Source organism: Ptychodera flava, unplaced genomic scaffold (assembly GCF_041260155.1).
Source record: "Ptychodera flava strain L36383 unplaced genomic scaffold, AS_Pfla_20210202 Scaffold_33__1_contigs__length_2856901_pilon, whole genome shotgun sequence".
Classification (NCBI taxonomy): domain Eukaryota; kingdom Metazoa; phylum Hemichordata; class Enteropneusta; family Ptychoderidae; genus Ptychodera; species Ptychodera flava.
The window spans coordinates 2,501,728-2,515,571 of NW_027248355.1; the positions used below are offsets into that span (position 1 = coordinate 2,501,728).

The following is a 13,844-nucleotide window of genomic DNA, read 5'->3' on the forward strand; positions in this document are numbered from 1 at the left end:
TCCACTGCCCAATGGTGCCTACACATTTATTGTGTTTTGTCACCAATTTTTTTTGACCAGATGACAGTTTCTTTTGAATAATTGATATTTTTCACAGAATAATTGTAAACAAAATTAATGAAATGATTCTTACAGATGGAGGACTGCTAAGGTGTTCATATCATCCACATTCCGTGACATGCACAGTGAGAGAGACTTGCTGACACGGTTTGTGTTTCCTGAACTCCGTGCCCGAGCCAAGAAACATTTCATCAACGTCTACGAAGTTGATCTGAGATGGGGTGTGACAGAGGAAGAAGCTAGAAGTAACAAGTAGGTACACATTTCTATTTGGTCAACCCACTCACCTTTACGGTAATGGTTTGGCCCAAACCCAGTGTTATCAGTTGTGATTTTGCAGCTGTTTGCATGGAATAGGGGTTAGCAGCTTAGTACTGCCCCTCAATGCAATATTCTACACTCAGATGATTGGAAAGACTTCATGTTTATGATGCAAAAGAGCTTTTTACGATAGGTTGGTTAGTACATTTCAGAGGTGTAGAGTTAAAGGTCTGGTGAAATGGTCCCGTTCGTGTGACTGAATATCTTCCAGGAGGTCAATACTATTACACTCGCAACAGAATTGCAACCTAAAAGTACGCGCAAGTGTTGATTTTTTTGATATTTCTATGCGCGGCTTTCATGGGGTCATTTTGCGACACTCAGGTCACGCCCTCAGCGGGAGTCAAGGTTGGCCGTCTGTGACGTCACAGGTGTGTTCATTTACATCGAATAGCGGTCCAACACCGCCTTATCTCTGCCCGGTATCCGCTAACAAAACAGGCTGAGGCTCCAGTGTTCGCGCTGCCAGTTCGCCACGTTCGCCAATCCGAATCGAAATCCGAAGTGGCGAAAAAAAATCGATCCTAATTCGCCACAGTGGCGAAACTGATTTTTGTTTAAAAAATATGGTAAAATAAAGGAAAAACGTGGGTTTTTTAGTCTTTTGTTTAATCTGCGCTTCTCTCTTGGCGATTCGCAAAAACTGTGTCTACTTCCGTATTATTGCGTTCTTTCCGTCGTACGTATTTGCAATCGAGCCAAGTCTCGCGAGAGATTTGACGTCATTTAGTCTAGTGTACAGCATGCATAAATGGCTCTCGCGAGAATTGAAACTAAGACACACGCTATCGAGCCCTTGCGATAAATTTGACGTCATTTTGCCCAGTGTACAGCGGGCATAGGAACGCTCGCTCGCGATTTTAACTTTTGCTATACATAGCAGACATACGCATTTAATCGAGGCAACAAGGTTCGGTGTTATAGTTGATTTACATTGCGGTCTAGATGTTCTGTGTTGTGCATTTTAATCACGGTCTTAAACATTCCATGTTGTGGTCGATTTGCATCGTGGTCCGGTATTCCCCGTTGTTCTTCAATTTAATTGCCGTCCCAACGACGCGTTCCGTGTTGCTGTCGATTTGTATCATGGAGGACTCTACCTCCATGATTTGTATCGCGATCTCTACGTTCCGTGTTGTTGTTCGTTTTAATGGTAGTCTCAACGTTCAGTGTTGCTGTTCATGCAGCTGATTTGCATCGTGGTCCCGGCCAACGTTCCGTGTTGTAGTTGTAGTGCATTTTAATCACGGTCCCATTTACGTTTTAAGCTACTGTCGATTTGCATTGCGGTCCCGACGTTCCGTGTTGTAGACTAGTGCATTTTAATGGCAGTCACAACGTTCATTGTTGGTGTTCATGCAGTTGACTTGCATTGCGGTCCCAACCTCCTACTACCTCCATGCTTCTGTGTAGCGAGTAGCGAGGCAGGCTCAGCCGAGGGACCGTGGCCGATCGTACGAACCAGCCGAGACAAGCACATTATGGTTCAAACACTCAACACTTGACGGGAACTTGAAAAAGTTTACAGTTGAGCCGTTCATGTTCTTGCCGCTGTCACAGCCACCAAAAGAACAACGTCTTTCCATAGTGAAGGAGGACACTGTCCTGACCATGTAAGCGGAAACCCTAGAAGTTACCCCCCGTGGGGAGCTTACGGAGGTGTGAAATACTTTACTTCCCGTTATTGAGATACGGCGTCGGGCAAACTTCGGAAAGCCGAAAAAAGTCGACTGGAGAGGCTCGGGGGACACGCCCACATTGCATTTTTCTTTTGCCATATTTCATAATCACGCGCGCTAAACGAAAAAAGAAATGAATGCAACTGTTTTACAGACCATCAACTGTATTTCTGTGATTTTGCAACATGGGCATTTCACCAGACCTTTAAGGCTGAATAAATATGTGAAAACTGAATAAAAGATTTGAATTTTTTTCAGGTGCTTGCCTTTGACAAAGAAACGACTCACTTAAAAGAAAAATGAAAGAAAGAAAGAATGAAACATAAGAGATGGATTGATGGAAATAGACATATCATAAATGGATGAATGAATGCATGAATGAAAGGTTGGAGGGAGCGTTAGTTTCTTTTATTGTCGGCAAATGTTTTGTAGTGCGTGTTTTGGTATGAGTTCAGGGATTTTATGTTTTTTAGAGAAAAGCTATATATCACTGCAAGTGGATCATAACTGTGTAAATCTTGCTTGTTTCTTTGAAAAGATCACTTGAAATCTGTCTGAGTGAAGTTGCCAGATGCGATTTCTTCATCGGCATCCTCGGTGAGAGGTACGGATGGATTCCAGAACGTTACGTGGCACCGGACACGGATGACTTTGACTGGCTGAAGGACTATCCGTCTGGTCGATCCATCACAGAACTTGAGATGCAACATGCCGGGCTGTGTGATCCTGTGAACGCTGCAGACAAGGCATTTTTTTATCTGAGAGATGATGAGTTTACATGGTAAATGGCTTCATTTGTTTTATTTTCCTGTTGTCCATGTCTTTCTTAACATGTGTGGAAAGTTTGATGAGATAGAATTGTTGAAATGAATAGTAAAATGATGAAAAACATAAACAGAAGCCAGGTTGACATTAAGGGTGGGTGGGGGGGGGAGAGAGAGAGAGAGAGAGAGAGAGAGAGAGAGAGAGAGATATTGATATTTTGTATGCAGAGAGAGAGAGAGTTCATATGCGTCAGGTATACTCACAAACTTAAACATAGCAGAGACTGACAGACAGATCATAGGAAAGAGAGAGAATGTCTGATGAACCAGTCTCTCTCTCTCTCTCTCTCTCTCTCTCTCTCTCTCTCTCTCTGACTGTGTTAATTTATAGAGGAGTGTTTTTGCTTTTCAGGCAGTCAAGATGATTTATTATTTGTTTAAGAAATACACCATTATGATTATAGTATAATCTGTCAAAGATTTAGGAACATGTGATTTAGTTACAAGTCTGTGTTTGTTATATTACTAGTAGTGATCTCAATGTATTATTGATAACTCTGTTTATTAGGTCAGTACCAGCAAAACATAGAGCAGATCTGCTGACCGAATCAAGTTCTTCCAGAGACAAGATCAACAACTTGAAAGAGAGATTACGAAAGAGTGGTTTGGAAGTATTTGATGGGTAAGTTTGGATTGCAGTTGTTGTTGGATGGAGATTTGAGTTTATCACAGAAAGGCTAAATAGTATTTAGAAATGATGCAATATTCACCATATGAATACAATGCCCCATGTGTACATCATATTCAAAATTAATATTGATACTTGTAAGTTACAATATGAAAATTGTATTTACAATTAATTTGGATACAGTGTTTCATGTGTGCACTGTATTCACAATAAATATGGCTACTGTGTATTGTATGTAGAATGTATTTACAATTAATATGGAATACAGTGTACTGAAAAACACTTTGAATTAGCTGCTTGCTGATATGGATACAATGTACTTTAGGTACATTGTATTCAAATTTACATAGAGATTTATGTACATTCTATTCATAACTATTATGGATCCAGACTGTACTTTATGTACTGTGTACTCATAATTGATATGGATTTATGTACATTTTATTCAGAATTAATATGGATACAGACTGTACTTTATGTACATTTTATTCATAATTAATATGGATTCATGTATATTTTATTCAGAATTAATATGGATACAGGCTGTACTTTATGTACATTGTATTCATAATTAATATGGATTCATGTACATTTTATTCAGAATTAATATGGATACAGACTGTACTTTATGTACATTGTATTCATAATTAATATGGATTCATGTACATTTATTCAGAATTAATATGGATACAGGCTGTACTTTATGTACATTGTATTCATAATTAATATGGATTCATGTACATTTTATTCAGAATTAATATGAATACAGACTGTACTTTATGTACATTGTATTCATAATTAATATGGATTCATGTACATTTTATTCAGAATTAATATGAATACAGACTGTACTTTATGTACATGTATTCATAATTAATATGGATTCATGTACATTTTATTCAGAATTAATATGAATACAGACTGTACTTTATGTACATTGTATTCATAATTAATATGGATTCATGTACATTTTATTCAGAATTAATATGGATACAGGCTGTACTTTATGTACATTGTATTCATAATTAATATGGATTCATGTACATTTTATTCAGAATTAATATGGATACAGACTGTACTTTATGTACATGTATTCATAATTAATATGGATTCATGTACATTTATTCAGAATTAATATGAATACAGACTGTACTTTATGTACATTGTATTCATAATTAATATGGATTTATGTACATTTTGTTCAAAATTAATATGGATACAGGCTGTACTTTATGTAAATTGTATTCATAATTAATATGGATTCATGTATATTTTATTCAGAATTAATATGGATACAGGCTGTACTTTATGTAAAATGTATTCATAATTAATATGGATTCATGTATATTTTATTCAGAATTAATATGGATACAGGCTGTACTTTATGAAATTGTATTCATAATTAATATGGATTCATGTACATTTTATTCAGAATTAATATGAATACAGACTGTACTTTATGTACATTGTATTCAAATTTACATAGAGATTTATGTACATTCTATTCATAACTATTATGGATCCAGACTGTACTTTATGTACTGTGTACTCATAATTGATATGGATTTATGTACATTTTATTCAGAATTAATATGGATACAGACTGTACTTTATGTACATTTTATTCATAATTAATATGGATTCATGTATATTTTATTGATTATTATTATTAATATGGATATAGTGTACGTACAGTGTATTGACAGTACAGATACGATGCACAGACAAATAATTAGAAAAAGACATTGAAAGAGACACATTATATTCAATATAAGTGCACTCACAAAAACAGTCCTTTTTTGTCACTTTTTGTACAATGCAGAAGATTTACGCTGCAGCAAAATATTGTTCAAATTAAGGGACACTCTATGCAAAGTTGTGGAAACATACCATAATATCTACAAATGATATGCAGAGTATACATTATGGATTTGCAATAGGTGTGTACAGGAGGGGGTTCACGTCAAAGTTTACAAAGAATCTACAAATGAGATACAAAGCAGACACTATGATGTCATAATGTATACACCATGTATACATTAAATTGCAGCAAGCTGTAGCATACCCCATTTAACAGCAAAGAAGTACAAAGATAACTTCCTGTTTATTTTCCCTTTGCAGCTATCCCTGTGAATTTTCCGGAAAGATTGTGGATGGCGTACCTGTACTTGGTGGACTGGAACAGTTTGGAACCCGAGTTCTCAATAACCTGTGGAATGCCATTCTGAAGAAATACCCTGATGAGGTACGTGTTGTGTGTGTGTGTGGCATATACGCAGAATTATACAGATTCAGTACCATTGCTGTACATGCAGTCTTTTGTATTCTGATATCGTTTACCAGCTAGTTTATGTCCACTTACGGTATTAAGATACCTACCCAGTACAAGTTTCCTGTAAGTGAAAACATACAATACACTGACAAGACACTGGCATATTAGGTAGCTCTTTGTGGTGCAAGAAAATATGTTACCTGTACTGATTTTATTAATTATTTGTCAGTGCCATTGAATCTGTATTTTGAATACAATGTACATACAGTACAATTTACATACTTTACATTGTATCCATTATGTCATACACTTTGTTCATCTTGTATCAGTTCTAAATACTTTGTAGCATTTCTTTGATAAACTGTCACATCTCTATCTCCATAAGAGTGGCACAAAGAAATTTCATTTATATGCGCCTCAGGGATAGATATTCGGACTCTCAAATTGTCCTAAATGCTTTTTGGTCTACCACTTGTGGGGGCTCATTTAAAAGCTTGTGGAGTAAAAAAAAATTTCATTGTCCTAGTTTTTTTGAAATCGAAAATTGTATTTTTCTCCGTAGAGTAAAAACAGGGATGGCGGCCATTTTGAATTTCAAATATTCGCAAATCTTGGCTTTTTATTTTTTCTCTAGTACCAAAATTTGCACTGTGACGCCAGATTTTGATTCTTGATAATGGTAAGAGAACGGTTGAGGAAAATTTGAGCAAAAGTTTTAGTCTTTCACTTTCAAAGTGCGGTACTTTTATGTAAAGCTGACTCAGAGAAGACTCTAAGAAACTGACTTAGAGGATTAAGAAATCTTTAACCCTTTCACCAAGATGGTTTTGCCCGAACCCATTGTTATCAATGGTGAATGTGGACCTGTTTACAGGGAATTGGGGGTGAACAGGTTAAAGTTGCAGGGTACACTGTCTAATACTACAAGTAGTGTAAGAACTACAACCATGGATATGTGAATGCTACAAGTCAAATAATTATATTGTACCTTAGACTATGACTAGGTTAGATTCCTGTAAATCACTGTACTATATCAACAACATTCGACTGCCTCTACCATGTTCTGTTAAAACACATTCATTGACTTGATTTCTCACCAATACACTCTTAGCAAGCATAGCTTGATGATTCCAACTAAAAAACATATCAGCAACAGTAACAGATGAAACTGACTCAGTTATTATCTCATTCAATGCAGGAGGTGGTCGAAGATGAAATTTCCCATGAAGCCTTGCTCCATGAGGCCTGCCTTGAAAACTACCTGGAGACGTTTGTTGGCAGGAAGGCCATCTTGAAGCAATGCATGGAATCAATCCAGGCTTGCAAGCAGGGAATGCTTGTTATCCATGGGAAAGCAGGCTCTGGAAAATCGGCACTTATGGTAGGTTAATGTTTGTAATGCATTATAACATCTTTTCCTTTTCATTCTTAGTTTAGCTACAATGATATAAACCATTACTAGGACTACCAGGTGTGTCTGAAATCTGAAAAAAATTCATTGTTATAATTTAATAGTACTGTTGTATGATACACTTTTCAGTACAGTATGTGACGGTAAAACACTTAATTAGAAATCACACAGTCACATGACATAAGTGACTGTACATTACTGCTAAGTTTTGTCATAAAAACTTGAGTGCAAGAGGTGTATGTCACTCAAAAAGTACCCATAATAAACAAAAGTATTGCCAGGATCATTAATCTAGACTGTATGTTATATGTCATGTCTCAAGGCTAACCACAATGTAGGAATATTGTCAGCCATTCAGTCAGCCAAATACTCAAACTTTTAGCAAGTCTAAGCAACCATTAGTAAATTCATCAAAATGGGGCCTGGGGGAATTTATCGTAGAGTAACACTATAATTACATGCAGACGTGTGAGGTATGCAGTATGTTGTTGATGACCAGTTTAATGTGTTATGCTCATGAAAATACACACTATGAAGGTTGTTTTTAGTCCCTGCTGACGCAGTCTGGTGGGGGGAAATCTACCAAGCTACCAAGCATGTAATTCAATCACCCTAATTCAGACACAATAATCCAGCGGGGACTGTGTTATCAACGATGACTTGTTCGATTAAAATTGGATGGGCCTTTCCATCTAAAAAGACATTTCATAATGGAATTAATAGATTGTCTGAATGAATGGTGTCTCTTGTACATAAAACAAACAATGATACACTGTATAGTGCTATTAGTTGTAATCTTGAGGGTACTTATAATGCCCTTGTTTGCCAGTTTGATTGTCAAATTAAACGTGTAGTACCAATTTCATATTTTTTTGTAACTGAAACCGGCAATCAGGTAGTGTAAGCCCTGTGTCAACATGTTCCTGTGTCATGTTCATATCTGTGTCATACCATCCTTGGTGGAGACCATCATTATACAATGAACTGTGGAGGACTGGAATCTCATTACTTGTAAAGATCCATTGTAATAATAATAATAATAATAATAATAATAATAATAATGGGTTCTTATATAGCGCACACATCCACAAGTTCATGAGCTCAGGGTGCTTTACAATTATTATTACCACTGGTCACTGGACCTACGGTGGTATGATGCCACTCAACTCACAGGGGAGCAAACAACAGCTCACATGTGCAGCCAATAACGCACACATTACAACCACTGTCCTACCAGGTACCCATCACTCCTGGGTGGGGAGAAGCAATGAGGAATAAAGTGCCTTGCTCAAGGACACAACACCATAGCCATGCCGGAGCTCAAACTCACTATCCTGTGATCATGTGTCCACTGCTCGAGCAATTGGGCCATGATGCCTCCTTGTACTGAAAAAAGTAATTATTAAATATCATTGTGTGGAGATATTATGGTCTGGTGAGCATGGGGTTAGAAAATTAAAAAAGGCTCATACACGAGAGACTGTCGACCATAAATATTCAATCAACATTGGATCAATATTTACAAAATTGTGACACACTTACATGTATTCTGGATGACTACAATATTTGCATTATCCTCAACGATGGATGGATGGCTTTCATGCAGGGAAAATTACCAGCAATTATGTCGGATATTACACAATGCCCATTACAACAATGCTGCATGTTAGAACCACATGTTACTGAGCAAATATCCAAGGTTTTGAATGTAAAAAATAGATATAGGCAGCATGCAGGTACAGCTAGTTGTAATGTACAATGTACATACGTCTCGGGGATGGTGTCTGTAGGGAGAAGTGGTAGGGGTATGCAGCCACACATAAAACCCCATATTGCATTTTAGACCAAAAATCTTGGTTTTCTTCAGACTCAATATGAGACCTATATAACCTTTGACCCTCGTAAAAACCTATTGCACAGAAAAATTCACAAAGCATTGTGGGGCAAAAGTAAAACTTACCTCTGGCAGGATGGCACAAGCAAAGCAAATCTGATGTCCCAGGCTAAGTCATGATTTAATTTGCTGAAACGGAATAAACTAAAAAATTTTTGTATTAAAACATTTTAAAAATATGGGGAAAATCTAAAAATTTAGTGCAAGAACATACATGTATGTTTCATAACCCATTTTATACCTTGGTCGCACTAAATGTATACCACCATAATTTAGACCACATAGTGACCCCCCTCCCCCAGTGACACATACATGTGTATGTACTGTATTGGCAAGTAATGGAATTCAAGTGACCCCCCAGGTGTATGTCATGTGATAAAAACACTGAAGTAAATTTTCAATATTTAACAATATGGTGCGCTTTTTGTCAAATTTATTGATAACGTTTACTCCCTACCGTTAAAGTGTGTTTAGGAACACGCATTTAATGTTTATAAGATTGTACAAGTGCTTTTCTTTTGTATCTCAGCGGAGCAGTTGAGGCAGAAAACAAAGACCTTGGTGACATGTAAAACCAACCCCCAAACGAGCATGATACCAGTTTACAACCAAATGCATTTTAGTGTATCAATAAACTGATAAGAACAACAGTTATGCTGTTCAGACCGGCCAATTTTTTGTCGGTGAAGCACCGGTGCTGGGCCTGGGCCGACGTAAAATAACCAATGTGGACAAGCTGCGCTGGCCTTGGGCTGACATAGTTTGGTTCTGGTAAGAAGCGGGTTCAGGGCCGATACAAAATATGGGCTGACGCAAATTGGCTTGTTACGTCGACCCCAGTCCCAGTTGACACCCTCAGCAAGTTTACACATGTAGGCCCACATCATTGTCATCTGTGTGGAGATTGTTATAGCATGGTTGAAGTTTGCCTGTAGGTGTATAATATAAGAGGAAATTTCACTGATAAAAAATATATTTGAAGGTAATTACAATGAGTTTTAATCAGGCAATCAAGTATAGGTCATATGAAAAAATGAAAAAGTAGGAATTAAATTTAATCCACGGACAGCTGACGCACTCACCGCGGATTTCATCAGGAGACAAAGTCCTGTATATCTGCATCATCATGACATAATCCGCTTGTGACTGTGTAAGTTTTGTAAAGACATTTCACGACTGATTTGTTTCCTAATGAACAGTTGCCATGGTGTGCTGCTAGTTTTTGCCTCAGTCGCTCCAGAGGTGTGACCATGTTTTCGCCAAGCAACAGTGCAAGCGGGGTATACAGTGATTGTGCATGAGAGAATGAGCCAGTTAATGTATGCCAAATGTACAATTTTGCTTTCATGTATTTAAAGTGGTATTTCTCTTGAAAAGCCACCGGTCGTTAAAACCCCCTACAGTGGGTTTCAAACCAGTGCCACAACTCTGTGTGTCTGAGAGTTTTAGCATCAGCGAAAGTTTTTAGAGTACCATGTGTTGCCTCAAAATCCTTTGGTGAAAGATCTTTTTCCCACTCAGGACTGAAAACTCGGAGCAGTCTGCCTGTTAACCCTTTGAGCACCAACCAAAGTCAATTTTTGTTGCCTTTATACAGAATATATCTCAGTCAAATTTTTTCAGATTTTTGCCAAAATTTTGATAAAGAAATGTAGCCAAGGAAATGTGATTTCCATTTGGTCCAAAATTATCAAAACAAATACAGAAAAATTCTGAAAATTTGGTAAAATGTTGCACTAAAATTTTGGTGGGAAAAATTACACCCCTGAAAGTGTTAACCTATGCCAAGGGAATGTACTTTTTAGAGAATAGTCTTTTTTTGTCCTGCACCTAGAGCTGCGATTTAATATTAAGCGCATTATAAATATTCTTTATTATTATTATTACTAATACCTTTCAGCTGTAACTGTTACTAAATACAGCTACCGGTACACTGTACTGAGATCGACTGTTCAGCGATTGGATCAAGACAGAATTGCCCCGTGCTGGTTTACTGTAACTAATCCACTAGTCGGTTACTTTGAAATGTGTGGTGATACCCAAGCTAATCATTTATAAGTGTACATACAATGTGTCTGTCTCACAAACAGAGTTGGGGAACTAAAATGAAAATTAATGCATAGTTATTTGTGTTTGAACTCACATTCATGAACTTTTGGCTTGTACCATATTTACACTTCTTGGACTCATGTAGTTGGCCTAAAACACCTTGACTGAACATGTACAATACCAGAATCACATAACTTGTAGCTTTTGCCGCGCAGTTGCGGTAACTGCTGGTGCGGTAGCTTCGCGGTAACACCTCTTTTGTCAGCTGTTGATTTTCTTTGTTCTCGTTTGCGGTAACTAGTCAGTGTCAATGAGGTAGCGCTGTGACCGACATTTTGGTTAAAATCTCACTCCGAAAGTCACCTCAAATGACTACATATATACACAGGCTAAAACTCAAATATGAAAAGTGAAAAGTGTGCCTACAGCTGTTATTACTGAATATTGATAAAAACATATTTTCAATATTATACATTGTGGCTGTAATTGTGAAGTTTTTCTGTTGCCTCTTGCTAAGTACAGAATTTTCAAGTACGGCATTTTCACAGAGATATGATGACTGTAATTTACTTACATTTACTCACTACCGATAAAGTGTGTTTAGGAACACACATTTAATGTTTATTAGATTGTACAAGTGCTTTTCTTTTGTATCTCACCGGAGCAGTTGAGGCAGAAAACAAAGACCTCGGTGACATGTAAAACCAACCCCCAAACGAGCATAATACCAGTTTACAACCAAATGCATTTTAGTGTATCGATAAACTGATAAGAAGAACAGTTATGCTGTTCAGACCGGCCAATTTTTTGTCGGTGAAGCACCGGTGCTGGGCCTGGGCCGACGTAAAATAACCAATGTGGACAAGCTGCGCTGGCCTTGGGCTGACATAGTTTGGTTCTGGTAAGAAGCGGGTTCAGGGCCGATACAAAATATGGGCTGACGCAAATTGGCTTGTTACGTCGACCCCAGTCCCAGTTGACACCCTCAGCAAGTTTACACATGTAGGCCCACATCATCGTCATCTGTGTGGAGATTGTTATAGCTTGGTTGAAGTTTGCCTGTAGGTGTATAATATAAGAGGAAATTTCACTGATAAAAAATATATTTGAAGGTAATTACAATGAGTTTTTAATCATGCAATCAAGTATAGGTCATATGAAAAAATGAAAAAGTAGGAATTAAATTTAATCCACGGACACCTGACGCACTCACTGCGGATTTCATCAGGAGACAAAGTCCTGTATATCTGCATCATCATGACATAATCCGCTTGTGACTGTATAAGTTTTGTAAAGACATTTCACGACTGATTTGTTTCCAAATGAACAGTTGCCGTGGTGTGCTGCTAGTTTTTGCCTCAGTCGCTCCAGAGGTGTGACCATGTTTTCGCCAAGCAACAGTGCAAGCGGGGTATACAGTGATTGTGCATGAGAGAATGAGTCAGCTAATGTATGCCAAATGTACAATTTTGCTTTCATGTATTTAAAGTGGTATTTCTCCTGAAAAGCCACCGGTCGTTAAAACCCCCTACAGTGGGTTTCAAACCAGTGCCACAACTCTGTGTGTCTGAGAGTTTTAGCATCAGCGAAAGTTTTTAGAGTACCATGTGTTGCCTCAAAATCCTTTGGTGAAAGATCTTTTTCCACTCAGGACTGAAACTCGGAATTGTCTGCCTGTTAACCCTTTGAGCACCAACCAAAGTCAATTTTTGTTGCCTTTATACAGAATATACCTCAGTCAAATTTTTTCAAATTTTTGCCAAAATTTTGATAGAGAAATGTAGCCAAGGAAATGTGATTTCCATTTGGTCCAAAATTATCAAAACAAATACAGAAAAATTCTTAAAATTTGGTAAAATGTTGCACTAAAATTTTGGTGGGAAATTACAGCCCTGAAAGTGTTAAGCTATGCCAACCTACTTTTTAGAGAATAGTTTTTTTTTGTCCTGCACCCAGAGCTGCGATTTAATATAAAGCGCATTATAAATGTTCTTTATTATTATTACTAATACCTTTCAGCTGTAACTGTTACTAAATACAGCTACACTGTACTGAGATCGACTGTTCAGCGATTGGATCAAGACAGAGTTGCCCCGTGCTGGTTTACTGTAACTAATCCACTAGTCAGTTACTTTGAAATGTGTGGTGATACCCAAGCTAATCATTTATAAAAGTACATACAATGTGTCTGTCTCACAAACAGAGTTGGGGAACTGAAATGAAAATTGATGCATAGTTATTTGTGTTTGAACTCACATTCATGAACTTTTGGCTTGTACCATATTTACACTTCTTGGACTCATGTAGTTGGCCTAAAACACCTTGACTGAACATGTACAATACCAGAATCACATAACTTGTAGCTTTTGCCGCGCAGTTGCGGTAACTGCTGGTGCGGTAGCTTCGCGGTAACACCTCTTTTGTCAGCTGTTGATTTTCTTTGTTCTCGTTTGCGGTAACTAGTCAGTGTCAATGAGGTAGCGCTGTGACCGACATTTTGGTTAAAATCTCACTCCGAAAGTCACCTCAAATGACTACATATATACACAGGCTAAAACTCAAATATGAAAAGTGAAAAGTGTGCCTACAGCTGTTATTACTGAATATTGATAAAAACATATTTTCAATATTATACATTGTGGCTGTAATTGTGAAGTTTTTCTGTTGCCTCTTGCTAAGTACAGAATTTTCAAGTACGGCATTTTC

General features: G+C 37.4%; 1 protein-coding gene across 1 annotated transcript in view; it reads left to right on the forward strand.

Annotated features, from left to right (window-relative positions):
- LOC139127622 (telomerase protein component 1-like) overlaps positions 1 to 13,844 on the forward strand; it is a 104,417-nt gene that overhangs the window by 37,858 nt on the left and 52,715 nt on the right. The window contains exons 17-21 of the mRNA XM_070693540.1: positions 136 to 312; positions 2,599 to 2,841; positions 3,393 to 3,506; positions 5,634 to 5,757; positions 6,983 to 7,165. Of these exons, the coding sequence (XP_070549641.1) occupies positions 136 to 312; positions 2,599 to 2,841; positions 3,393 to 3,506; positions 5,634 to 5,757; positions 6,983 to 7,165 (841 nt within the window). The remainder of the gene's footprint in view (positions 1 to 135; positions 313 to 2,598; positions 2,842 to 3,392; positions 3,507 to 5,633; positions 5,758 to 6,982; positions 7,166 to 13,844) is intronic.